A 26,030-nucleotide genomic window follows, 5' to 3' on the forward strand; every position below is an offset into this window, starting at 1 on the left:
GTCAGCTTGCACTATCCGTCCACATCTCAATGAAAAAGGACGCTATGGTAGAAGACCCAGGAGGACCACGCTGCTGACACAGAGACATAAAAAAGCAAGACTGGAGTTTGCAAAAACTTACCTGAGGAAGCCAAAATCCTTCTGGGAGAATGTCCTGTGGACAGATGAGACTAAAGTGGAGCTTTTTGGTAAAGCACTTCATCACACTGTTTACAGAAAACAAAATGAGGCCTTCAAAGAAAAGAACACCATCCTACAGTCAAACATGGTGGAGGTTCACTGATGTTTTGGGGTTGCTTTGCTGCTTCTGGTACCGGATGCCTTGACTGTGCATGTCATCATTAAAATCTGAGGACTACCAAATAATTTTGGGGCATAATGTAGGGCCCAGTGTCAGAAAGCTGGGTCTCCGTCAGAGGTTATGGGTCTTCCAGCAGGAAAACGACCCAAAGCATACTTCAAAAAGCAAACAAAAATGGCTTAAGACAAAGCGCTGCAGAGTTCTGAAGTGGCCATCAATGAGTCCAGATCTAAATCCTATAGAACATCTGTGTAGAGATCTAAAAACTGCAGTTGGGAGAAGGCACCCTTGAAATCTGAGAGACCTGAAGCAGTTTGCAAAAGAAGACTGTTCCAAAATTCCAGTAGCAAGGTGTAAGAAAGTCATTGATAGTTACAGGAAGCGATTGATTTCAGTTATTTTTTACAAAGGGTGGGCTACCAAATATTAAGTTGAGGATGTCAATAATTTTGTTCAGTCCATTTTGGAGTTCTGTGTAAAATAATATCAGATTTTAGTTTTTTTTTGGGGAGGGGGAGGTTATGTTGTTCCAAGGTTGCCAATATTTTCGGCCATGACTGAATATGTATAGTCGTGGTCAAAAGTTGACATACACTTGTAAAGAACATAATGTCATGGCGGTCTTGAGTTTCCAATCATTTCTACAACTCTTATTTTTTTGTGATAAAGTGATTGGAGCACATATCGGCACTTGTTTGTCACAAAAAACATTCATTAAGTTTGGTTCTTTTATGATTTTATTATGGGTCTATGTAAAATGTGACCAAATCTGCTGGGTCAAAAGTATACATACAGCAATGTTAATATTTAGTTACATGTCCCCTGGCAAGTTTCACTGCAATAAGGCGCTTTTGGTAGCCATCCACAAGCTTTTGGCAAGCTTCTGGTTGAATTTTTGACCACTCCTCTTGACAAAATTGGTGCAGTTTAGCTAAATGTGTTGGTTTTCTTACATGGACTTGTTATTTTAGCATTGTCCACTTGTTCTCAATGGGGTTTAAGTTAGGACTTTGGGAAGGCCATTCGAAAACCTTAATTGTAGCCTGATTTAGCCATTCCTTTACCACTTTTGACGTGTGTTTGGGGTCATTGTCCTGTTGGAACACCCAACTGCGCCCAAAACCCAACCTCCGGGCTGATGATTTTAGGTTGTCCTGAAAAATTTGGAGGTAATCCTCCTTTTTCATTGTCCCATTTACTCTCTGTAAAACACCAGTTCCATTGGCAGCAAAACAGGCCCAGAGCATAATACTACCACCACCATGCTTGACGGTATGGATGGTTTTCCTTTATTAAAGGCCTCACCTTTTCTCCTCCAAACATATTGCTGGGTATTGGGGCCAAACAGCTAAATTTTTGTTTCATCTGACCACAGAACTTTCCTCCAGAAGGTCTTATCTTTGTCCATGTGATCAGCAGCAAACTTTAGATGAGCCTTAAGGTGTCGCTTCTGGAGCAAGGGCTTCCTTTTTGCATGGTAGCCTCTCAGTCCATGGCGATGCAAAACACTCCAATTCATTGCAGACCTGCGTTTTGGTGCTGAGTTCCTTTGACTTTCCCATTGTCGTGTTTGTAACCGAGTGTAATGACTGCATCACATGAGTCCTATTTAAATGGGCTCAGAGAAGTCAGCAGGTGTTGTCAATCATAATCACACACATGAAGTTAAAGGCCTACTGAAATTAAAAAAAAAAATTTAAACGGGGATAACAGATCCATTCTACGTGTCATACTTGATCATTTCGCGATATTGCCATATTTTTGCTGAAAGGATTGAGTAGAGAACATCGACGATAAAGTTGCAACTTTTGGTCGCTGATAAAAAAAGCCTTGAGCTAGAGCGATTCGGACCGAGAAAGCGACGATTACCCCATTAATTTGAGCGAGGATGAAAGATTTGTGGATGAGGAACATTAGAGTGAAGGACTAGAATGCAGTGCAAGACATATCTTTTTTCGCTCTGACCGTAACTTAGGTACAAGCTGGCTCATTGGATTCCACACTCTCTCCTGTTTCTATTGTGGATCACGGATTTGTACTTTAAACCACCTCGGATACTATATCCTCTTGAAAATGAGAGTCGAGAACGCGAAATGGACATTCACAGTGACTTTTATCCCCACAACAATACATCGGCGAAGCTCTTTAGCTACTGAGCTAACGTGATAGCATCGGGCTCAAATGCAGATAGAAACAAAATAAATAAATCCCTGACTGGAAGGATAGACAGAAGATCAACAATACTATTAAACCACGGACATGTAAATACACGTTTAATGCTTTCCAGCCTGGCGAAGGTTAACAATGCTGTTGCTAACGACGCCATTGAAGCTAACTTAGCAACCGGACCTCACAGAGCTATGCTAAAAACATTAGCTATCCACCTACGCCAGCCAGCCCTCATCTGCTCATCAACACCCGTGCTCACCTGCGTTCCAGCGATCGACGGTGCGACGAAGGACTTCACCAAATCACAGATGCGGTCGGCGAGACGGAGGAAGTTAAGGTGAGTTCGGCGGCTAGCGCGTCTGCTATCCATCTCTGTCCTCCTGGCTGTGTTGCTGTAGTCCGCCGCTAATACACCGATCCCACCTACAACTTTCTTCTTTGCAGTCTCCATTGTTCATTAAACAAATTGCAAAAGATTCACCAACACAGATGTCCAGAATACTGTGGAATTTTGAAATGAAAACAGGGCTTTTTTGTATTGTATTCAATGGGGTACCAATATTTCCGTATCAACCGTTTACGTCACGCGCATACGTCATCATATCTAGACGTTTTCAACCGGAAGTGTGGCGGGAAATCTAAAATTGCACTTTATAAGTTAACCCGGCCGTATTGGCATGTGTTGCAATGTTAAGATTTCATCATTGATGTATAAACTGTATAAATCAGACTGCGTGGTCGGTAGTAGTGGGTTTCAGTAGGCCTTTAAGAGGCCATGCCATGAAGCTAATTTGATTTGATTGTAACTTTTCTTCATCACCAAAATTGATAATGTATGTTGCTGTATGTATACTTTTGACCAAGCAGATTTGGTCACATTTTCAGTAGACTCATAATAAATTCTTAAAAGAACCAAACTTCATGAATTTTTTTTGTGACCAACAAGTATGTGCTCCAATCACTTTATCACAAAAAAATAAGAGTTGTAGAAATTATTGGAAACTCAAGACAGCCATGACATTATGTCCTTCACAAGTGTATGTAAACTTTTGACCACAAATGTATACATACATGTATACAATTGTGTATACAATATGTGTGTGTAAATCTCCTAATCAAACAGGACGATCTATATATTCTGAAAACATCCTGTAGAATATTTTATAGCCTGGAGAGGCTTTGTAGTATGACAAATCTTAAATCTTAAACACAGTTTGCACAAAGCACAGGGGAATATGCTTGGAAAATTGTCCCCATTCACTGAGGGACTGAGAGTTACCTCATTGTGTAAATACTCCCTTACCAAAAAACATTAGTGTGCTACATCTGACAAATTCTGCCCGCTCAAAGGCCTTTTTAAAAAGTGAGATTCACGGCTAAACTGTGCCAGACGTTTTTATAAAACAATATTTTTTTTTAAATCAAAACAAGGCCTTAAAACCAAATCCTTTAAAGTTTAGGATGCCTCTGACAAATCTATCATCCCATCCAACGAAGACTAGCTGTAATAATTTCTCATCTTTGTCGTCACTGAAGGTGTGATTAAATCACCACTTTGTGGTCCGTTGTAAGGGATTCCTCCTGGTGTTAAACTGAGTCTATCATTGCCTTTCTTGCTTAAAAATACTGCCTGTCTTTCTACAGGAGCCACGTGGCAATATTTTTCCATTGTCAGGGCTGACAAATTTCAGAAAATGACAAGAATGAGACTTGAGTGACATAATGCATTCAAAAAAATGTTGGCCTTTAACACCGATTTGGCCTGTTACGTAGATTTTTACCTTAGAGGAGAACTACACTTTTTATTTTATTTTGCCTATCGTTCACAATAACTATGAAAGACATGACGACGGATGGATTTAAAAAAAATGCATTGTAAATATCAAGTAAACGTAAATGTTTGCTTACAGCAGAGCCAATGGGAGGTCCTGTATTCTGCCCATAAAATCCAATAAATAACCATTCAAAAAGCTCCATCAATGCTCCATTTACATTTTGTGTCTTGAATATTGACCAAGTTTTAGTGATTATGCAGACTAACTATTTATAGTGGCGCTGTGATCACTACCGTGTGTCCGTATGTTTACATCATCGAGTGGTCTGTTTCTTCGCTTCCCTGCTCCTTGAAAGTTCATTGTAGATCATAAATTATGCATCTGACGTGGAAAGTATGTGGCTCAGGATATAATCCGACAAGTTTGGACACTTTGACAGCCATTTAGAACCTGGAACTGGCGATAACATGAAAACCCCCCCGCGCCTCACCCTGTTTCTTCACGAGGATTATGAGACATTCTTCATCTAAATGGGAATATGAACATCCTAGCAGTCGGCATCCTAATGACAGCAGACCTTGTACGGTAAGTAATGTTTTGTTATGTTTGTTGGCTCTCATGAAGTCTGCAGAGAGCAGAAATCAGTGATGAAGAAAACTAACATCATGCGTTTTTTAAATTAATGTGCTGCGTATGCTTAAAATTATCAAAATACGTAAATATGAAATGTTATTATTAATATGCCCTAATCCTAATGGAGGTGTTTTTACGGGCTTTATAGGCAGAATTGAACGGCTCCCATGTGCACCATTGTTAGCGGACTTTTGATCGCATTTATGTAATATTTAGAATGCATTAAAAAAATAACATCCATTGTCATGTCTCTCATAATGATTGTGAACAATAGGCAACATTTTTAAAGAAAGGTGCAGTTCCCCTTTTAAGACTGATTTCCTCACTTTCAGCAGCTCTCACTGCACTGTGGTGTCATGTCTCTCATAATGATTGTGAACGATAGGCAACATTTTTAAAGAAAGGTGCAGTTCCCCTTTTAAGACTGATTTCCTCACTTTCAGCAGCTCTCACTGCACTGTGGTGTCTTAATGCTACTCTTAATTAACCAGAACTCCACTGTTGGAAGAAGTCTGCTGGCTCTTCTTTATCATCCACTGCATCTGTGTTCTCAATTGGTATCTCTTCTACATCTCGGTCCTCACTGTCCTAAATCTCTTCTGAGCTCTCTTGATCTTCTAATGTTACCAAAACGTATTGACTATCATAAAAATTGCTAGAAGTTTGATAGATGACATCATTGCCTCATTTCCATAATTGATTACAATGGATGCTGTAGGAGAGTGCAATAAAAAAAAAAGTAAGTTAAAAATGCACATTATGATAACTAAATAAATTTTCTTCTGTTGATTCTTAGTTGTCTTTTTCTTTTTTCTATATTACTAAATGTTAGAGTATCAAATTTAATCAAAAGACTGAAGGGTTGTGATATTCACGAACTAACCAAATCTATTGACTGGTTCATTACCTTGAACGATGGATTTGTTTTTATTTGAAGCGTGACTATAATGAAACATTTACACTTACATTTCACGTTTACATAAACAAGGGCAGAAATCACGACAGCTTTGCAGAGTGGGTGTGTGTCTCCTCTCTACTATGGCTGGAATGGAATGGAACTTTGTCATTGCATTTAAAAGTACAACAAAATGGGTTTTCAGTACAAGTTGTCTAAGAGCAGACATTTAGTAGACAGGTCAAAAGGTTTCGCTTGTACGTTTCAATCACTGTCCCTGAAAACCTCAAATAAAGCCAGAAATCTCGGGGTTATTTTAGATTCTAATTTACATTTCGACAGTCACATCAAATCAGTAACAAAATCGGCCTACTATCACCTCAAAAATGACTTAGAGGGCTCATGTCAGCTCAAGACTTTGAAAAACTTGTACATGCCTTTATTACCAGTAGGCTAGACTATTGTAATGGTCTCCTTGCAGGTCTTCCCAAAAAAACTGTCAGGCAGCTACAGCTTGTTCAGAACGCTGCTGCTAGAGTTCTAACAAACACCAAAAAATGTGAGCACATTACACCAATTCTTAAATCCTTACATTGGCTCCCTGTACATCAGAGAATTGATTTCAAAATCCTCCTGCTCACATATAAAACCCAATATGGTCTAGGGCCAAAGTATATTACTGATATGCTCCCACTATATAAGCCCTCTAGATCACTAAGATCTTCTGAGACCAATCTGTTAGCGGTTCCAAGAGTAAACTCAAATCAAGGGAGAGCATCATTCAGTCACTATGCAACAAATAGCTGGAATAAACTTCCTGAAGATGTGAGACTTTCCCCAACTCTGACTACTTTTAAAACTAGACTGAAGACTTTTATGTTCACCTTAGCTTTCAGTTAAATCTTTTAATCTTTTAACTTTTAACGTCTGCACTGTTTTTATTTTTATTGTCTGCATTTTAATTTTGCTTTTATTTTCTTTCATTTCACTTTGTTGTCTGTGAAGCACTTTGAGTTTGCCTTGTGTATGAAAAGCGCTATACAAATAAAGTTGCCTTGCCTTGCCTTGCCTACGTTGGGGATATTAGAGTGATACGCGCTTTCATGTCTCCACAACATCTGAAAAAGTCGCTAGATTTGTTGAGTGGTGCATGCTGTGGTTGGCTAGATTTAGGCACACATACTTAAAGAATGGTCTGGGATTGGTTATTTTGGTCAGTCAATCAGTTACTCTAACTACGCCAAGTGGCGAGGAAAAAATTGTATTATAATGAAAAAAATAAATATAGAGTAGTGAATGGGGATATATTAGTGTGAGAAATGTCAAGTGTGGCATTAGAATGGGTTAAATTATGTGACCCTCACGCTCATAGCGTGAGGCTTGGCAGCTCTGCATTGCTGTTTGAGATTCAATAACAGATGTTTAGCTTGCTAATTAAATTATTGGCCTACAAAGTGTAGCTCTATCTATACAAATGAATCCACATCAAAATGCAACTGAATGTCATCTTTTAAACGTTTGTTCTGATTAATTACACCCTTACTAAATGACTAGTTTTATATCCCAATTTTAGCACTGCGTGTGGGTGCGTGATGTTGTGGAATAATTTTTCTATGATAATTTGAACTTTTGTATTCTCCCAATTATTGATGTCTCTAGGAACAATATGCTTAATCATTCTAATATTAGTGTTGTGTAGCCGAGTTGTGTAATAATTTTTTTCCAGCTGAGAGATGATGCATCACACAGCTCTGCACTTTGCACTCATTAGTGTCTTGCCCTAGTCTAGACACAAAAATGTCGCTACGTGTTAAAAGAGAGCACAATGAGGCAGCCTCCGGGGAGCAGCTCCTGAGCTAAGGAAGTCACATGGATCATTAAAAATTCTTCTCTCTATTTTTGTTATTAGCTATTTTTGGAAAAGGCTTTCTGTTTTCTGTCATGTTTCTTTTCTTTTTCTTGTCCTGACAATGTGTTCACGGCCACAGGTACCACAGTGTTTATTACAACCTGCAATGCAGATGTCTTTTTGGATGGCGCAAACAACATGGAAAAACTGCAAAGCTGGTTCTGGTTTTGGCACCAAACAAGAGGCCACAGGGGCCATTCATCCTTAACAGCTTCTCCATATAGGGGCATGGAAATGCTTTTCACATTTTCCAAATGGAATTGGGTCATCATCCAAGAATTATGAATACGTTAAATGTTTTTTTATTTATTTTTTATCTTGTTTTGTCTTTGTGCCGTCATCACTTATTTCCAAGTAGAAAGGTCAACTGAAGGTTAAGAATCAGATCCTATTTACAATGAACCACAAATATCAGGGGTATTTGCATTTTGACCTTTATAAAAAGATAAAAAAAGAATTATTGATCAAAGCCATCTAACTTTTGCCAGGAATACCAAATTTCGCACTTTCTGTGGACATACTGACCTACCTGCCAATGCGACCATTTTTATATTTCCCATTTTGCCGCGTCTCAGAGAGATGTAGCTTTCACTGTTCTTCTGAGACAAGTATGGAATTATACTCTTCTGCTGGATAATCTGAGAAAGACTCAACTCCGCACAATTTTTACAGATGCTCCATAGTTTCCAAACATAATTGTCACAATATCAAGTAACCCACCAATAAAAGGTGCTTTTAAAACTCTAATTAGACTATATACAGTGGTACCCTAAACAAAACGTCAGACGAATATCAAACAGTACAAAAACCAGAGCAATTTTTCCTGAAAAATAATATAAATCTGTTTAATCCGTTTCAGACACCCACAAATATTAACCCAAAACATCTTTTGTAAAAAATAATTATTGTTTTACTTGCAGAAAACAATGCCAAATACAATGAATGGCAAATTATATGGATAAATGAACATTGAACTGCACGTTTACCTTGATTGAAGACTCTTGTTAGATACAATTTTGTTCTTGAATTCCTCACCTTCTTAAAGTGCTGACAGTCGTGTAGTATCCAAGAACGAACGCAAAGACAAGTGATTGTGTGCTCACACAACTTTGTTCACATGCATAAACTGTTGCAATCACATGTATGTGCTAGACAAGGGGTCTTTAACCAATAGCTTGTGAGCTAACGGTAGCTCTCCAGGGGATTTTAAGTAGCTCACCAAAGGGTCAAAGAATATATGCTAAAACTCTCAGTATTTGTTTAACTCCAATTCAGACATTATGCCTCTATTTAATGAAAAATTACAAGAAAATAGCATAAAGACGTTGGCTGCACTGCTTTCACATCTGCTTCCTAATTAAAGTACAATGTAAATGTTGCCAGTCGTTAAAAAAACGCAATCCTTTTTTTGTAAAAGTACTGTAGCTCTAACTGGGATTTAAACACCCCTCTAAAATAAAGAAAGAAATGCAAGATTGTTGAACACAATTTTTAACACAAAATGTGAGTTGTGGATGCAAACATTTGTTAATTTTTCGGAAAAACAAGCTTATTTTTCCATTTGTTTGGGTTGAAATAACCTATAGAAATAAATGTTACAAAAATAAGTAACTCGCAGCAATTTTCATTTTGTAAAAGTACCCCTCAGGAGAAAAAAAGGTTTGAGACCTATGCGCTGGACACTGTTTGACGGCACAACACACTGTCGTGACCCACAATCTTATAGCAGTAAGCTACAACTCACAACTTTCTTTTTGCCCCATTGTGGGTTATTGTTAGGTTTTACTCAATTAAAAAAGGGTACAGAGGCTCAGTCATCAACACATGGGATGATTTTTTTCTATAACGATGTTCTTCAGATCGTTGGTTGGTCGAGATTAAATTATTTTTGGAAACGTTTGCATTGTTTACATTTATGTGCACAAATGTTCTTCTTTTTTCATTTACATAGTGGATACAGCTATCGGCATATGACTTACCATTCCAAACTGTACTGTTGCAAACAGAATTACTGTAGACTGAAACATTTTTTAAATATACATCTCTTTTTTTAAATAGATCCCTCGTAGAGGACGACGACGCTCACATGAAAGTTGCTTTGGGGTATGGTGATATGGGCATCTGTGCTCACCTGCAGGCATCAAAGACTGGAAACACACGTTTTTTCACAAGCAACACACACAGCTCAGTGGTTCTTCAGGTGAGAATATGAATCTTTTCATCCATTTAAGAGTCCGCTATGCTATACTTTATGATTTGTGTTAGCTAAAATGGTTCGTTGCACAGGAATAATCTATTGACACAGATAATACTTTGCTGTCATAGGGATTCGACCAGCTGAGGATAGAGGGTTTGCTTTGTGATGTCACACTGGTGGCTGGTGATGGTGATGAAGCTTTCCCTGTACACCGAGCCATGATGGCCTCCTCTTCCGACTATTTCAAAGCCATGTTCACAGGTGGGTCTAAAAAGCCTCATACAGCCTGTAACACTTGGTCCTCCTTTGTCTTTCTGGTATAATTTGTGCGTGGGTTGTGCAGCAATGATTCAAAAAATAAATTTGTCAGGTAAAACACTGTTCAAATGTATTCATAAACACATCCATGCTTTAACACCTTCCTATTTATGTCATTATTATTTGTTCTACTGAGAATGACCTTATGCTTAAGTCATTCAGTATTACGAGAATCTGACACCCAACTAACAATGGTAATATCAATGAGCTGACATCATCATACCATGTTAGCGGAAGTAAAGAAGAATTTGTACTCGGTGTAACGGTACACCACAATTACGGTTCGTATGTATAGCATTTTTGGTACAGTAAGGAAACAAAATTCCAATACATAAACTCGTTAACCTAGACACAAAACTGCTTAAATGATTTTCAGGATGAAACCTAAAAAATGCAGACTGCCGGCCAATAATTCTACAATAAATACAATCCTCAAAGAAATAATAAAAATAACACGTCATACAGAAAATTTGAATTATTTTGAGAGCAACTTTGATACATTTTGTGCATGTAAGATGATAAAACCAACCAACGTATCCAATCCAATCTTTAATGTAATGAAGCTATATTTTTATTCACTTTTCTTTGTCTGTTTACGTGTTTTACTGTAAAGGCAAAATGTTCAAAAACAGGAGAGTTTGATGATGGAAGTGTGTCTCTGAACATTGTCGTCAGCCATTACTCCCACTAACCAAAGGCGGGGCTACGCTACGCCTACACTTACTAGTCGTCATTTTTAATGTGTACCTTGTGAGGAATCGGTATGCCTTTGTACCAAATTCAAATCATACCAGAAAGTATGATTAGGAATACATGCCTACTTTATAAAAGTTTACATTTCTTTGTTTCTCTTGTGTTTATTGCCGAGCATTATACTGAAAGACATTTCTAATTCATTGTTTAACTTTTTTTTTAACTGTAAATATACTCAAAATTGCCCTTATGTTTTATAAAGCACTGCCTTGAATTGGGAATACCTTTAACTTACAGAAATTACAAATGTTTTAATGGTAATATGAACACTGACACAAAATCTAATTCTTTGGAATTGGATTTGTTCAACTCTTTAATGTATCTTTCATGCTTGAAGTTTTGATATCATAAACTATAAATACAGATACAGACTTGGCAGTCGAATAAGCTTATATATTAGTACTACCAAGTGTGACGCATCCACTTTTTTTCCTTATCCTCCTTTACCCTGATGCAGGTGGAATGAAAGAACAGGATTTAATGTGCATCAAGCTCCACGGAGTTAACAGAATAGGCCTGAAGAAAATCATCGACTTCATCTACACAGCCAAGTTGTCGCTCAACATGGAGAATCTGCAAGACACGCTAGAGGCAGCCAGTTTCTTACAAATCCTTCCTGTGTTGGATTTCTGCAAGGTCTTTTTAATTTCTGGGGTAAGCGGACACATACGCACACATTTTCACTAATTACACCAAGAAGTCACTACACCGTATTATCTGTGTTCACTTATATGGCATCCGACACGGGAGTCAAACAGTATACGTCGCAGCTATTCAACTGGCGGCCCGCAGGCCTAATCTGGCCCGGGAATGACATCAGACCTGTTCCTGAGTTTAGTTTAACCTTAAGGGTGACTAACATTTTGCAGCAGATTCCTAAAACACTAGAGCGCTGTCTTATAAATTATTTTTGACTAACATTTTTGCAGTAGGTCCATTAATAAACAGCAGAGCGCTCCTTTTGAAAAGAGGAACCTGGACCAACGTAAACACATCGCTTGTGTAGCCGTTTGGTGAGGTCAAACTTTTATTGTATGGCAGATTCTTGCATTGACATTCCAACCTCCTCACGGCAGTGGGCACTTTTGTTTTGCATATTAGGGCGTATTGGTTCTGAAATTTGTAGCTCTGACAATAAAAATAGACCAAAAATAAATGTTCACTTTCCAGAGGAATAAAATAACAAGTGAAAAATAAAATATAAGTTAAGCTAGAATCTGTGCCCTCGGTCTTCAGCATTCTTGAAATGTAACCCCCGTAACTATTTGGTCGAATAGACCTAGTGTACGTTTTACTATTTGTCTTAACTTTTTAAGAAGTTTTTAAAATCCATCGATTCATCCATTTTCTTCCGCTTGTCCTTCTCGGAGTCGCAGGGGTTTTGGAGCCTATCCCAGCTGCATTTGGGCAGAAGGCAGGGTACACCCTGGACAAGTCGCCACCTCATCGCAGGACCAACACAGATAGACAGACAACATTCACACTCACATTCACACACTAGGGCCAATTTAGTGTTGCCAATCAACCTATCCCCAGGTGCATGTCTTTGGAGGTGGGAGGAAGCCGGAGGGCACGGAGGGAACCCACGCAATCACGGGGAGAACATGCAAACTCCACACAGAAAGAATCCGAGCCCAGGACACTTTAAATTAAATTACTTAATTATTGTAGTTTTGTTTAAAAAAACAAAAACAAACTGCTGGCCATTAAATCCATTAAGTTCAAAATAAAATCATACATTTACTTTCTTTCGCTTGGTATAAATTCCATAATGGCAAATGTTATTAATTCCAAATTTCGGCCCTTAAAACTTTAGTGTCAACATTGCTTGAGGCTTAACAGGTTATTTTTTTCACCATCCTTGCAGGTTTCCCTTGACAACTGTGTCGAGGTTGGCCGCATTGCTAACACGTATAACCTCACTGAGGTGGACAAATATGTCAACAATTTCATACTGAAAAACTTTCCCTCGCTTTTGGGCACCGGCGAATTTGTAAAGCTGCCGTTTGAACGCTTAGCTTTTGTGCTGTCCAGCAACAGCTTAAAGCACTGCACTGAGTTGGACCTCTTCAAGGCTGCCTGCCGCTGGCTACGCTATGAAGACAGTCGCATGGACTATGCCTCAAAGCTCATGAAGAACATCCGCTTCCCCCTCATGAACCCGCAGGAGCTCATCAATCATGTACAGACAGTGGACTTCATGCGCACTGACAACACGTGCGTCAACCTTCTCCTGGAAGCTAGCAACTACCAAATGATGCCCTTCATGCAGCCAGTCATGCAGTCAGAACGGACAGCCATCCGCTCAGACAGCGCCCACCTAGTCACGCTGGGCGGCGTCTTGCGGCAACAGCTTGTGGTGAGCAAGGAGCTGCGTCTGTTTGACGAGAAGGCTCACGAATGGAAGGCGCTTGCACCTATGGACGCGCCTCGCTACCAGCACGGCATTGCGGTCATCGGAAACTTCCTCTATGTGGTGGGGGGCCAAAGCAACTATGACACCAAAGGCAAGACGGCAGTGGACACAGTGTTCCGCTACGACCCCCGCTATAACAAGTGGATGCAGGTGGCGTGCCTTAATGAGAAGCGTACCTTCTTCCACCTCAGCGCACTCAAGGGACACCTCTATGCTGTCGGTGGAAGGAACGCGGCTGGGGAGCTTGGTGAGTTTATTCCTTTCCCCTTGCTTTCCTCCCATCTATCAAGCAGCAACAAAGGATCTGATTAATAATGCATGAGATTAGGCTCTTGAATATGAAGGAGTTGTCTGGGAGGGAATGTGTGGTTTAATAAGACACACTGATGTGGTAATCAAGTTTTGTTGTATTAACATGTCCCTTGCTCAATTTTAGACAATTTGGTCGTTATCATGGCCGCATGTACCGTTTGACAGGAGCATGACAGTGCTTTAGTCTACTTACTAGTTTATTTATAAGCCAACATTCTGCTTATTTTAAAGGGAAACTGCACTTTTTTGGAATTTTGCTTATCGTTCACAATCATTTTGAGACAAGAACACACGTCTTTTTTTTAAGATTCTAAAGATGATTAAAAAAACGCTTGCAAGATGCATCTAATAGGAGTCACCACTGTATCCTTCAAAGCCCTCTGAAAAAACTTCAAAACCAAACGTTTTATACACACACTGCAAGTGTGTGTGTGTGTGTGTGTGTGTGTGTATATATATATATATATATATATATATATATATATATATATATATATATATATATATATATACCGGTATATATAGTAGTAATAGACACAATTATAACAATATTTAATATATACAATATTTACCTTATTTTGGTCATTTTAAGCATTACCGGAACTTATTTTCTCAGCGCATTTATTTCCGTTCTCATAGCAACACACTTCCGACTTCCGGCAACAAATGTGTTCCTACTTCCGGAAACAAATGTGTGTTCTAATCAGGGCAGGCTTGGGAATAGACGACGAAGATGACTATTTTTGCACAAATGAGGATTCAAAAACTTCTCTTTATGAACCTGAATATAGGGAGGATGAACTGACTGTTACAAAAGAGAGGGTAAAACGTTGGAGCAGACTGAAGCTGAGAGAGTCAAGACCAACATGACTTGACGCTGCAAATGTGAAACTTGAAGCAAAGCTATGCCGACATAAATGTTGTGCTTACTCAAAATCAATTGGAAAAAAACGTACCCGGCCAGTTTGACTAAACGGACAAAAATTGTCCATCGAGTGAGATCACTATAATATTGATCATGATACATGCAGCACGTAATGCTTGTTAGTACAGCAACAGTACATACACTGTTGAGCTAACTGTGTACATACAAAACATGAAATGTGGGCTAATACTTTACAGATACTGTAATATGATTGTTCATATTTTCAGTCGGTACAGATTGGTGTCCTATCGCATTGTGTTGTGCATTAAAAACTCAAAAGCCATTGAGCTGCTGTTGCAGAAGCAAGCTTACGGCTAATGCTGTAGCATGCCATCGAAAGGCGATGTGTTACTACACTAGAAGTTAAAGTAAAGTAAAGTAAAGTACCAATGATTGTCACACACACATACTAGGTGTGGTGAAATTTGTCCTTTGCATTTGACCCATCCCCTTGGTCACCTCCTGGGAGGTGAGGGGAGCAGTGGGCAGCAGCGGTGCCCACTGACTAGTCACTGAAAAAGAGTTCCTTAGTGTTTGCTCTTACAAGAACTATGTCGCTACACCGTGGTTATTGTACAGGTTACGGACCGTAAATGTAGTATTTATGGCGTTTTTTGGATTCTTTTTAAAAGTGATTTAAAGGCAGAATTGATTTCAATCCAATCCAATTCACTTTATTTATATAGCACATTTACACAACAAGAATGTTTTCCAAAGTGCTGCACAGCCATGATTTATCCCATTAGCTGCACTGCTAGCCACCTAGAACAAGCCAATTATAGCAAATTAGATTGCAAAAACAAAGAAAAAATGTTTCTTATTTTGTCTCATAAGGATTGTGAAAAATTCAAGTATAAAAGTGTAGTTCCCCTTTAACGCATAGTTATATCTGTGATTTTTGGATTTTTTTCTTATGATGATTTTGTTATAAAAGAGACAGAATTTATGTGCATTTGTACCTCAATTTACAAGTACCTTAAATTACGAGTATTTTGTGATACAAGCTTTTTCACTGAAAATATGGAGTAGCTGCCGATGCTGTGTTTGATGTGTTTCAGTTTGTTCCGCTCCTGTCTCAACAAACTGGACAGTCAAGCCTTAGCTTTGGTAGACAGACATACACACAGGTGAAACTCAAAAAATGTTAATTAAATGCAAACGTTTATTCATGTCAGCAATTCAACTTCAAATGTGAAACTAATTTGTGAAACTCATTACATGCAATGTGAGATATATAAAGCCTTTATTTATTATAATTTTGATGATCATGACTTGCAGTTTTTGAAAACCCCTAATTTTCTGAGATTTTTGATTCAAGGTTTTCCTAAACTGATATTTATCCAAATTATAGTTTCAAAGGAAGGCTTGACAGTTGAGTTGCATGTTATGAGCCTGTCATTTATTAGTTTTACCTTGTAAATATAATTGCTGTGATAAAAAAAAAAAAGTTTCACAATATTAAAGTTTTTTGAGTTTCACCTGTATCTCTTGCTGTCAACTCTAACCTCTCTGGTGCATCACTCAAAAGACATCAGTGCACAACATAAACAACAATTGTATTGTTATTGTTACACTAAATGAACCAGTCTGTAAGATTCCCAAAAAAGTCTGATCCCCAGGGCAAATTATTACATATTTTCATAAAATGTATGTACTGTATTTGTTTGTAGTACATCTATTGTAATAATTTCATTAGTATTTATTATCTAAAAGTGTGTTTTTCTTTTTTAGAATAGTTACATTTTAATATTGTGGTGTTTTTGGAGGGCGATGCATGCATTAAATAGATTTCAATTTATTTCAATGGGCTAGGCTGATTTGAGACACAATTGTTTTGAGTTACGAGCTCCATCGTGGCACAAATTGAGCTCGTAAGTTGAGGAAACACTGTATTTGAATGTATTTCACGTTAAGTTTACTTACATGATGTGCAATGATTGTGGAACACAACAAAGTGCTATGTTGAGTTTTCTAACAGCAGTGATCAGAAAATGGCCACCATGCAAGCAGTCATAATTCCTCAGGTTATAATTAGACCAAAGTTTCCCTGACTCACTGGCTGTCCACCTTGCGGCCAGTTCCTGCTTTAAGGTCTATTAGCCTTTAACTTCCGTATTTTTCGGATTATAAGTCGCTCCGGAGTATCCGTCGCACCGGCCGAAAATGCATAATAAAGAAGGAAAAAAACATATATACGTCGCACTCGAGTATAAGTCGCATTTTTGGGGGGAAATTTATTTGATAAAATCCAACACCAAGAATAGACATTTGAAAGGCAATTTAAAATAAATACAGAATAGTGAACAGCAGGCTAAATAAGTGTACGTTATATGACGCATAAATAACCAACTGAGAACGTGCCTGGTATGTTAACGTAACATATCATGGTAAGAGTCATTCAAATAACTATAACATATAGAACATGCTATACGTTTACCAAACAATCTGTCACTCCTGATCGCTAAGTCCCATGAAATCTTCTTCCTCGTTGTCGCTCCTGGTATGCGCCACTTCCTTTCTTTCTGCTGCTCGATCGCCGTTTTCTGCTGCATATTTCACTACGTCCAGCTTGTAATCTGCAGTATATGATTTCCTTTTCGGTGCCATTTTTGTTCAGCCCTTCTCAGTTTTTATAAGTTACCGCCAATGTTGAAATGAGCCATTTTAATAGCTACGGACATAGTAGCATGTAGCATCCCATGACCCACAATGCACTTCTGCCATGTCCCACAATGCACTTCTGCCATGACCCGCCCCCGCCCAATTCTTATTGGTTGACGTTTGTGTGACGATTGCTGACATTTGCTTCGTCTCTTACGCGAATGAGATGAATATTATTATTTGATATTTTACGGTAATGTGTTAATAATTTCACACATAAGTCGCTCCGGAGTATGTCGCACCGCTGGCCGAACTATGAAAAAAACTGTGATTTATAATCCGAAAAATACGGTACACATTACAACAGTATCTTAACCCCTGTGACTCTCATCCCTGATGCTCCCACCTCAGCGAGCTGAAACGGAACCAAAAGAATGGCGATGTGATAGAAGCAGATCCAGTTCTTATAATAAGATGTTCCTTTGAACCACACTAGTGGGTTTAGGCAAAGTAATTACAGCACTGTAAGCCTCAGTGACACCAATGACAGAGTCTTCATCTTGTAACGGGGAGCTGCGGTAGTCTTTCAAGGTCAATGGGGGCGATGCATTGGAATATGTCAAGTTGTTTTAATGGTCTTTTAAGTTCAAATCAGCTCACTCTATGAATTTCTCAGGTTCTCCCATTGTAGTTTCCAAGTAGGGTGTAAGCTGTAGGTTTGGTACACATTCCCAATCAGTACACATTAAAGTGAGGGACAAAGTGTGCATTGGTCAGGGTTCTACTCAGTAAACAAACGCCAGGCAGCCCATATACTGTACATATAGTACATAGGTAGACATTGATGCCGTATCAAGCACTAAATCTTACATTGACGCCATATTGGGTATGGCAAGAGCGAACGGAGAAGATTGATGTGCTGCTTGAAATTTTACATTACAATTTGTATTTTTTTAAATTCGTTTACAGTCAAAACAAGATCTCAGATTCAGATTCAGAAGTACTTTATTAATCCCAGAGGGGAAATTAGATGCACAACAAGGTAATCATGTGTTTCCCTTTCACAGGTAAGACTGAAAATATATTTGTGATTGTATTTTGCCATTATAACCTTATTTTACGAAAATAATTTGCTGAATTAGTAGTTACTATGTGGTTAGTTACTTTGTTACTATGAAAACTTGTGGATAATACCTGCGGGTAATCCTTTGAATTCCTGCTGTAAAACCAGCCTCCAAACAACAAAAAAGGCACTCTATTAAAACCTATCCATTTTCTTGCACACGTTTACGGGGCAGATCTGCCACATCCATTATGCTGGAGACGTGTACTTATAGCAGCTATGGACCAACCGGCTCAATGAGGCGTCTATGTATGTCTATGGTTTAGCGCACTGCCCAACCTTAGGGTAGCAGGAGTCATTGCTAGTGATGGTGCTAAAGAGAAGCTAACATCTAGAGTCTTTCATCGTTGTACTCCTCTAGTTGGGAACACTGCGCCTGTCAAATGTTTTGACACACTTTATTATTCAGGAGCATTGGTAAGGTGTGTCAAAAATTTGGACAGATACTGTACGTAAACCGACAAAGTTAAGCAATTGTAAGGTGTGGCATGTTCCCCTACTATACCGAAAATGTACTTAGACCGTGACCTTAAAGGTGAGGTACGATTTGAACCGTGCGCACCCTTAAATCAACAAGGTTCTCTTTTGACTGGTTCTAATCAGTTCAGCTTTATTTTTGTTTGTGGTCTTTTCCAACATGGTAATTGCTAAAGCTAAAATCAGTGATTTATTTTTTTGTCTTCCCTTTTCTCTTAATCCTCTGAGATTATTGGGACTGATCAGACTCTACAGAACACTAGGCTCTTTTCAATCCAATTACTGGGTTCTGTCCTCTGTGGTTTGGGTCAAATCTGAAGGTCTCAAAAATACTGTGGCTATACTCACTAAGGCCAGTTGTCCCTCTGCTGCCTGTGACTTCCATTAAGATTTGAGAGGAAAAAACCTGGAGGCCAGTAAAATCAGACTTATCATAATGTGTTTTTTTCATCTGATAATGGAAAAACATGCCAGCAGAGAGATGAGTGTTTGGTCTTGTCTAGGTTTTTTCACTGTCAATTCATTGAAATGAGCAGCTGCAATTATATGCAGATCTGAAGGAATAATAATGTAACAATATTTCACAAGGCGCCTTTCAAGGCACTCAAGGTTGTTGTTCGACAAAATAAAAGCAGTTAAAATTTTTTAATCAAGCACAATTTAATTCCCTCTGCTGACAAGCATTAAACAACAAACACACTTGGACGGTGCAGAACTCCGCCGGGCCCTATCTCTTAATATTAAAAAAATAAAATTCTGAATCTGGACAGCGATCCATGTCACTCCCGAAACCAAATCAGAACGGAAATATAAGCTACCATTGTTTGCATTAATATGAACTTCTTCACACTGTATTTGTCTTCATGCTTACTGTCCGTTAATATACAATGTGAACTTTCTCACGCTGTAATTGTCTACATGATTGCTGGTCAGAAGATACAATGAAAGAAACATATTTTAAAATCACTACTTACTTGTACATGAGGCATATGAGGCAGCTGTTTCAATGAGTAGGTTGTTCGAGGCAAATATCTTAAATATTTGCGGTTGTGCGCATACGCGCGCACACTCTGTAGCGTTGGGTACCAGTTATCGACAGAACACTTTTTCCAATTTCTGACATGTTCATCAAAATCCCCCCATTTAACTTTTTGAGCTATGTTGCTAAATATTAGACAGACAAATAAACCCAGGCAAATACATTACCACCTGGGGGAGGTTAAGATGCTCGACTAAATATTGCTTTTCTGTTTGGTACTGGTCAGTATTGATCATTCTGAAAAGTTTGAGAACAACATTGTCAATGATAGAGTGCCATGTTGCCCTGCTGCTGACAAAGTGTTTTGTTATGCAGATGATACATCGCTAGGTAATATGGAAAAATTGGAGCTTAACAACAGATCACTCTTGACAATGTGCCCTTCCTTACTTTGGAAGGACTGTAGTATTGCGTGAAAAATGCTCTTTCCTTCGATCAAATATTACAAAGTCACCGTGCTTGCCTGTCAAATTTACTAAATTACCTAAACGCCATTCCATGAACCCAAGTGTTTCCTGTAGGATTCGTTTGTATTTCAAGAAAACCTCTTCGAAGTTGACAGAAATGATTTGATAATCTGACTATCTCTCAATTTCCTGTTGACAAGGTTTTTGGGTTGCATTGCCCATATTTAAAAACTGCTACAGCTCCCACACTGAAACCCTTAAAGTCCCCATTTGCTGCTGTTTGTCCTCCTTAGTTGTCTTGCCCTACTTTCTACTAATATGTTCTATTTACCTCCCTCACCTTCTTTAAGCTACTGTGGAGTGCTACAACCCAAGAACAAATGAATGGACGTATGTTGCGAAGATGAATGAACCACACTATGGCCATGCCGGGACAGTGTACGGAGGCTACATGTATATTTCAGGTAAGTGCTGACCATGTATCGAGTGTATAACGTCTTGTCTCACTGTAATTACTGTGAGATTACGTTACCACATGTAAATCAGTTTACATGTGGTTCCAAACTAAATCCGTTCCTACACTGTGACGTAGGTCACGTTTTAGTGTAAGGTAAAAAAAATGTTTGAATTAAAACCTAAGTCACACACATTACACAGTACTCATGAAAAAAAAAATATATATATAAAATACAGTCATCCATCCATCCATTTCTTGTACCCCTTAAATACAGTTATGAAAAGCTTAAACGCAAGATGCAAATTAAATTTATTTCTGTGGTTGTCTTGCCTACTAGAAAAGGGTGCTGCAAGGAGAGAGAAAGAGGAAGAAGTGTCAATGATGAGACCGTTAGGCTGCTTAGTTATACTTTCTTTATCCTTAATGAGGTTTACTGTATTCTTCCCCTGTGCACACGGTAACTGGTTGTCAAGTGAATCTAGTGTTTACACACCAAATTTAGGTTTTAGTTATGGAAGCACATTCGTAACCACTAAATCTCCTAACAAGGAATGCTCCAAAAAACCCTCTCCAAAATATGCTCCAGAAAATCAGTTTTTCTGGAAGTAGAGTAGGCCCTGTCTGAAAAGTTCTGCTATCGATTATTTTGCTAGTGCTAATGAGTGTTTTTTTAGTCAATAGTTTCTAGTCCAACTTTGTATTTAATCGTTCTTTGTAAATTAACTCGTTGAGGCAACTTCACGGTTTGTATTCCAATGATGCTTTTAGACATGGCACTTAGCTTTTACACTTAGCACCCCGTCCATTTTAGTCAAGCTCTTTTGTATTTCCTCCGGTGTGGTTCCCCCATTTTACTCCAGTGTCTCATCTCGTTTACGTCTATTATTTACTGTACTTAGTTGTGTGCTCAAGAAGTCCCTTAGCAGATTGTCCATATCAGTTGGTGCCCAATCACAAGGACTTTTAGTGTGAAACACAAATAGCCTAAATGTAAATAATAGTTACTTTAATTAGTGCAAATAACGTTAATAGCTAGCAACTAGTTAGCCTTGCGGACATGCCATCATTGATTGTGTGAAATTGAACGAGGTCAGCATGAATATGTATTACATTTGAGATGCCACTCTTTAGCGGCCCAATTGAAATGACTCGGTGGGCCAAATTTTGCCTGCAGGCCCCTGCTTTAGGCACCCCTAGTCTATATGATTATTATATATATTGCATTTACCACAAGCGTTCTTTTTTTTGTTGCTATTTTTCCTTGACACATTTTCAGTGGTAATGGCAGACATAAACATCCACCCTTAAGCTTGCTGCTCCTCGAGTGTCACCTCCTTCATTGGCTTGAAAAGAACACAATCTGGGCTATGGAGATGAGTCCTAGTTTCTCAGCATTACTAATCTTCTGCCATTTTTTTAGCAAAGGTAGGAGGGGTGAATGGATGGATGGATGATGGGGAAATTTGGAAATGTGCAGCGCAAAGTAGAGGCTTGAAACATGTGTGGGAGGTGTCACACGGAAGATGCTGTGTGTTAATCTGTCCTGGCTGTGGGTGCCGCGTTCCAATTTCCCACCACAACATACTGCACATGATGAGCTTGAAATTTTTCGGCTGTGTTTATTTTGTCTGGTACATTTTTGGTTCCACTTAAATTTAGTGATGTTAGTTTTATAGCGGATATCTCATCATTCATTTGGAATATACAATAGTAGTTTTCTCAAGGAGATACTGTATGTTAAAGGCCTTCTGAAACCCACTACTACCGACCATGCAGTCTGATAGTTTATATATCAATGATGAAATCTTAACATTGCAACACATGCCAATACGGCCGGGTTAACTTATAAAGTGCAATTTTAAATTTCCCGCCACACTTCCGCTTGAAAACGTTTTATTATGCTGACGTGTGCGTGTGACGTCACGAGGACAAGGGAAGTATTCGGAGCCCGAAAAATCCTATACACAAAGCTCTGTTTTCATTTCATAATTCCACAGTATTCTGGACATCTGTGTTGGTGAATCTTTTGCAATTTGTTTAATGAACAATGGAGGCTGCAAAGAAGAACTTTGTAGGTGGGATCGGTGTATTAGCGGCTGGCTGTAGCAACACAACAAGGAGGACTTTGTTGGATAGCAGACACTAGCGCCGGCGACCTCACCTTGACTTCCTACGTCTCCGGGCCACCGACCGCATCGTCGATCGCTGGAACGCAGGTGAGCACGGGTGTTGATGAGCAGAGGAGGGCTGGCTGGCGTAGGTGGAGCGCTAATGTTTTATCATAGCTCTGACGAGCTCCCGTTGCTAAGTTAGCGTCGTTAGCAACAGCATTGCTAGGCTTCGACAGGCGTTGAATAAACATTAACCGTGTATTTACATGTCCAGTGTTTGGTTCGGTGTCTCCTGATAGTAGTATTGTTGAACTTCTGTCTATCCTTCCAGTCAGGTATTTATTTATTTAGTGTCTATCTGCATTTGAGACAGATGCTATCACGTTAGCTCATGCTAAAGAGCTTCGTCGATGTATTGTCGTGGAGATAAAAGTCACTGAATGTCCATTTCGCCTTCTCGACTCTCATTTTCAAGAGGATATAGTATCCGAGGTGGTTTAAAATACAAATCCGTGATCCACAATAGAAAAAGGAGAGAGTGTGGAATCCAATGAGCCAGCTTGTACCTAAGTTACGGTAAGAGCGAAAAAAGATATCTCTTGAACTGCATTCTAGTCCGTCACTCTAACGTTCCGCATCCACGAATCTTTCATCCTCGCTCAAATTAATGGGGTAATCGTCGCTTTCTCGCTCCAAATATCTCTCGCTCCATTGTAAACAACGGGGAATTGTGAGCAGCACTACCGCTTGTGACGTCACGCTACTTCCGGTAGGGGCACGGCTTTTTTTTTTATCAGCGAGCAAAAGTTGCAAACTTTATCGTCGATTTTCTCTACTAAATCCTTTCAGCAAAAATATGGCAATATCGCGAAATGATCAAGTATGACACATAGAATGGATCTGCTATTCTCGTTTAAATAAAAAAAAATCATTTCAGTAGGCCTTTAATGTTAAAGATTAGAGTCATGCATTTCACTTTATCTTTCTGAATCTAAACATTATATTTTTAGATATTATTGAAGTTTTTTATCATCTCTTTGTGACTTTTATTTGTGTACAGTTAATTATATTGTGCTCTTAATAAAACAAATAGTTGATGAATAACACGTTGGTCGCAGGAGCACTAATCTGCAGCTAGTCAGATGCTTCTCATCGGTTGGAGCCTGCAGGGTTTGATTGCTCACACGTTTGATGAAAAATATGACTACAGATTCACCAGCCACAACATTAGGTACGCCTGCACAAATGAGATTAAATGGAAGAGTTGTGTAAAAAATTCTGCCATAAATTCCTGATTGTGGCGGTGGTTTGCTTTGCTTTCAAACCGCTCATATTGAAGGGTTCATCTGTAGCTTGGTTACATTTTTGGCCAAAATATTAGGGAAACCGTGTGAAAAATGTGCCTTATTTTAACATAATATCTGAAATACTTAAGTACAAGATTACTCTGTCATCTAATAAAATAAACTTTTAAACAACAGTATAGACTGAAAATTAAGTGTTCCTTTGCCACTTTGCAATTCATTTACTACAGCCTCAGTGTACAATTGAGTACCCATTTAAAGGCCTACTGAAATTAATTTTTTTTATTTAAACGGGGATAGCAGATCCATTCTATGTGTCATACTTGACCATTTCGCGATATTGCCATATTTTTGCTGAAAGGATTTAGTAGAGAACATCAACGATAAAGTTGCAACTTTTGGTCGCTGATAAAAAAAGCCTTGCCTGTACCGGAAGTAGCGTGACGTCAAAGGTTGAAAGGCTCCTCACATTTCCCCATTGTTTTCAATGCAGCGAGAGCGATTCGGACCGAGAAAGCGACGATTACCCCATTAATTTGAGCGAGGATAAAAGATTCGTGGATGAGGAATGTTAGAGTGAAGGACTAGAATGCAGTGCAGGACATATCTTTTTTCGCTCTGACCGTAACTTAGGTACAAGCTGGCTCATTGGATTCCACACCCTCTCCTTTTTCTATTGTGGATCACGGATTTGTATTTTAAACCACCTCGGATAGTATATCCTCTTGAAAATGAGATTCAAGAACGCGAAATAGACATTCACAGTGACTTTTATCTCCACTACAATACATCGGCAAAGCTCTTTAGCTACGGAGCTAACGTGATAGTATTGTGCTTAACTGCATATAGAAACAAAAGAAATAAACCCCTGACTGGAAGGATAGACAGAAAATCAACAATACTATTAAACCATGGACCTGTAAATACACGGTTAATGCTTTCCAGCTTTGCGAAGCTTAACAATGCTGTTGCTAACGACGCCAATGAAGCTAACTTAGCAACCGGACCTCACAGAGCTATGCTAAAAACATTAGCTATCCACCTACGCCAGCCAGCCCTCATCTGGTCATCAACACCCGTGCTCACCTGCGTTCCAGCGATCGACGGTGCGACGAAGGACTTCACCCGATCACAGATGCGGTTGGCGGCCCGGCGACGGAGGAAGTTAAGGTGAGTTCGGCGGCTAGCGCGTCTGCTATCCATCTCAAAGTCCTCCTAGTTGTGTTGCTGTAGTCCGTCGCTAATACACCGATCCCACCTACAACTTTCTTCTTTGCAGTCTTCATTGTTCATTAAACAAATTGCAAAAGATTCACCAACACAGATGTCCAGAATACTGTGGTATACTGTGGAAAACAGAGCTTTTTGTATAGGATTCAATGTGTCCACATACTTCCGTTTCAACGATTGACGTCACGCGCATACGTCATCATACATAAATGTTTTCAACCGGAAGTTTAGCGGGAAATTTAAAATTGCACTTTATAAGTTAAACCGGCCGTATTGGCATGTGTTGCAATGTTAAGATTTCATCATTGATGTATAAACTATCAGACTGCGTGGTCGGTAGTAGTGGGTTTCAGTAGGCCTTTAAGTTTTCATTATATAATTACGTAGGTATTAGTGTATAAAGTGTTTAAAGAGCAAAGGAAGTGTGTGGAGTATGTGAAAAGCTTATAAAGACTTCAAATGTATAATATAATTAAAAAAAATGTATAATATTAAAATAAAATAAATCTTAAAATCCCTATTTCCGTTTCAAACGTAAATCTTGCAATCAAAGGAATACTGTCTAAACAATGGGAGAAAATATACTTACACTTAAACTGTAGACATAAAGAGGTCATATTCTATATTACATTTTTTCTACATTTAAAACAGTTTCTTTAGTCTCCATAAAATATAATG

At 38.8% G+C, this 26,030-nt stretch overlaps 1 protein-coding gene across 2 annotated transcripts in view; it reads left to right on the forward strand.

The window, feature by feature from the left end:
* The window catches only part of klhl13 (kelch-like family member 13), a 65,408-nt gene that overhangs the window by 29,680 nt on the left and 9,698 nt on the right, over positions 1-26,030 (forward strand). For both annotated transcript variants that reach the window (XM_062047736.1, XM_062047735.1), the window contains 5 exons: positions 9,741-9,882; positions 10,008-10,140; positions 11,408-11,604; positions 12,818-13,613; positions 20,601-20,714. In XM_062047736.1, the coding sequence (XP_061903720.1) occupies positions 9,741-9,882; positions 10,008-10,140; positions 11,408-11,604; positions 12,818-13,613; positions 20,601-20,714 (1,382 nt within the window). The remainder of the gene's footprint in view (positions 1-9,740; positions 9,883-10,007; positions 10,141-11,407; positions 11,605-12,817; positions 13,614-20,600; positions 20,715-26,030) is intronic.

The sequence above is a fragment of the Entelurus aequoreus genome, linkage group LG05, assembly GCF_033978785.1.
Source record: "Entelurus aequoreus isolate RoL-2023_Sb linkage group LG05, RoL_Eaeq_v1.1, whole genome shotgun sequence".
In the NCBI taxonomy this organism is placed as follows: Eukaryota; Metazoa; Chordata; class Actinopteri; order Syngnathiformes; family Syngnathidae; genus Entelurus; species Entelurus aequoreus.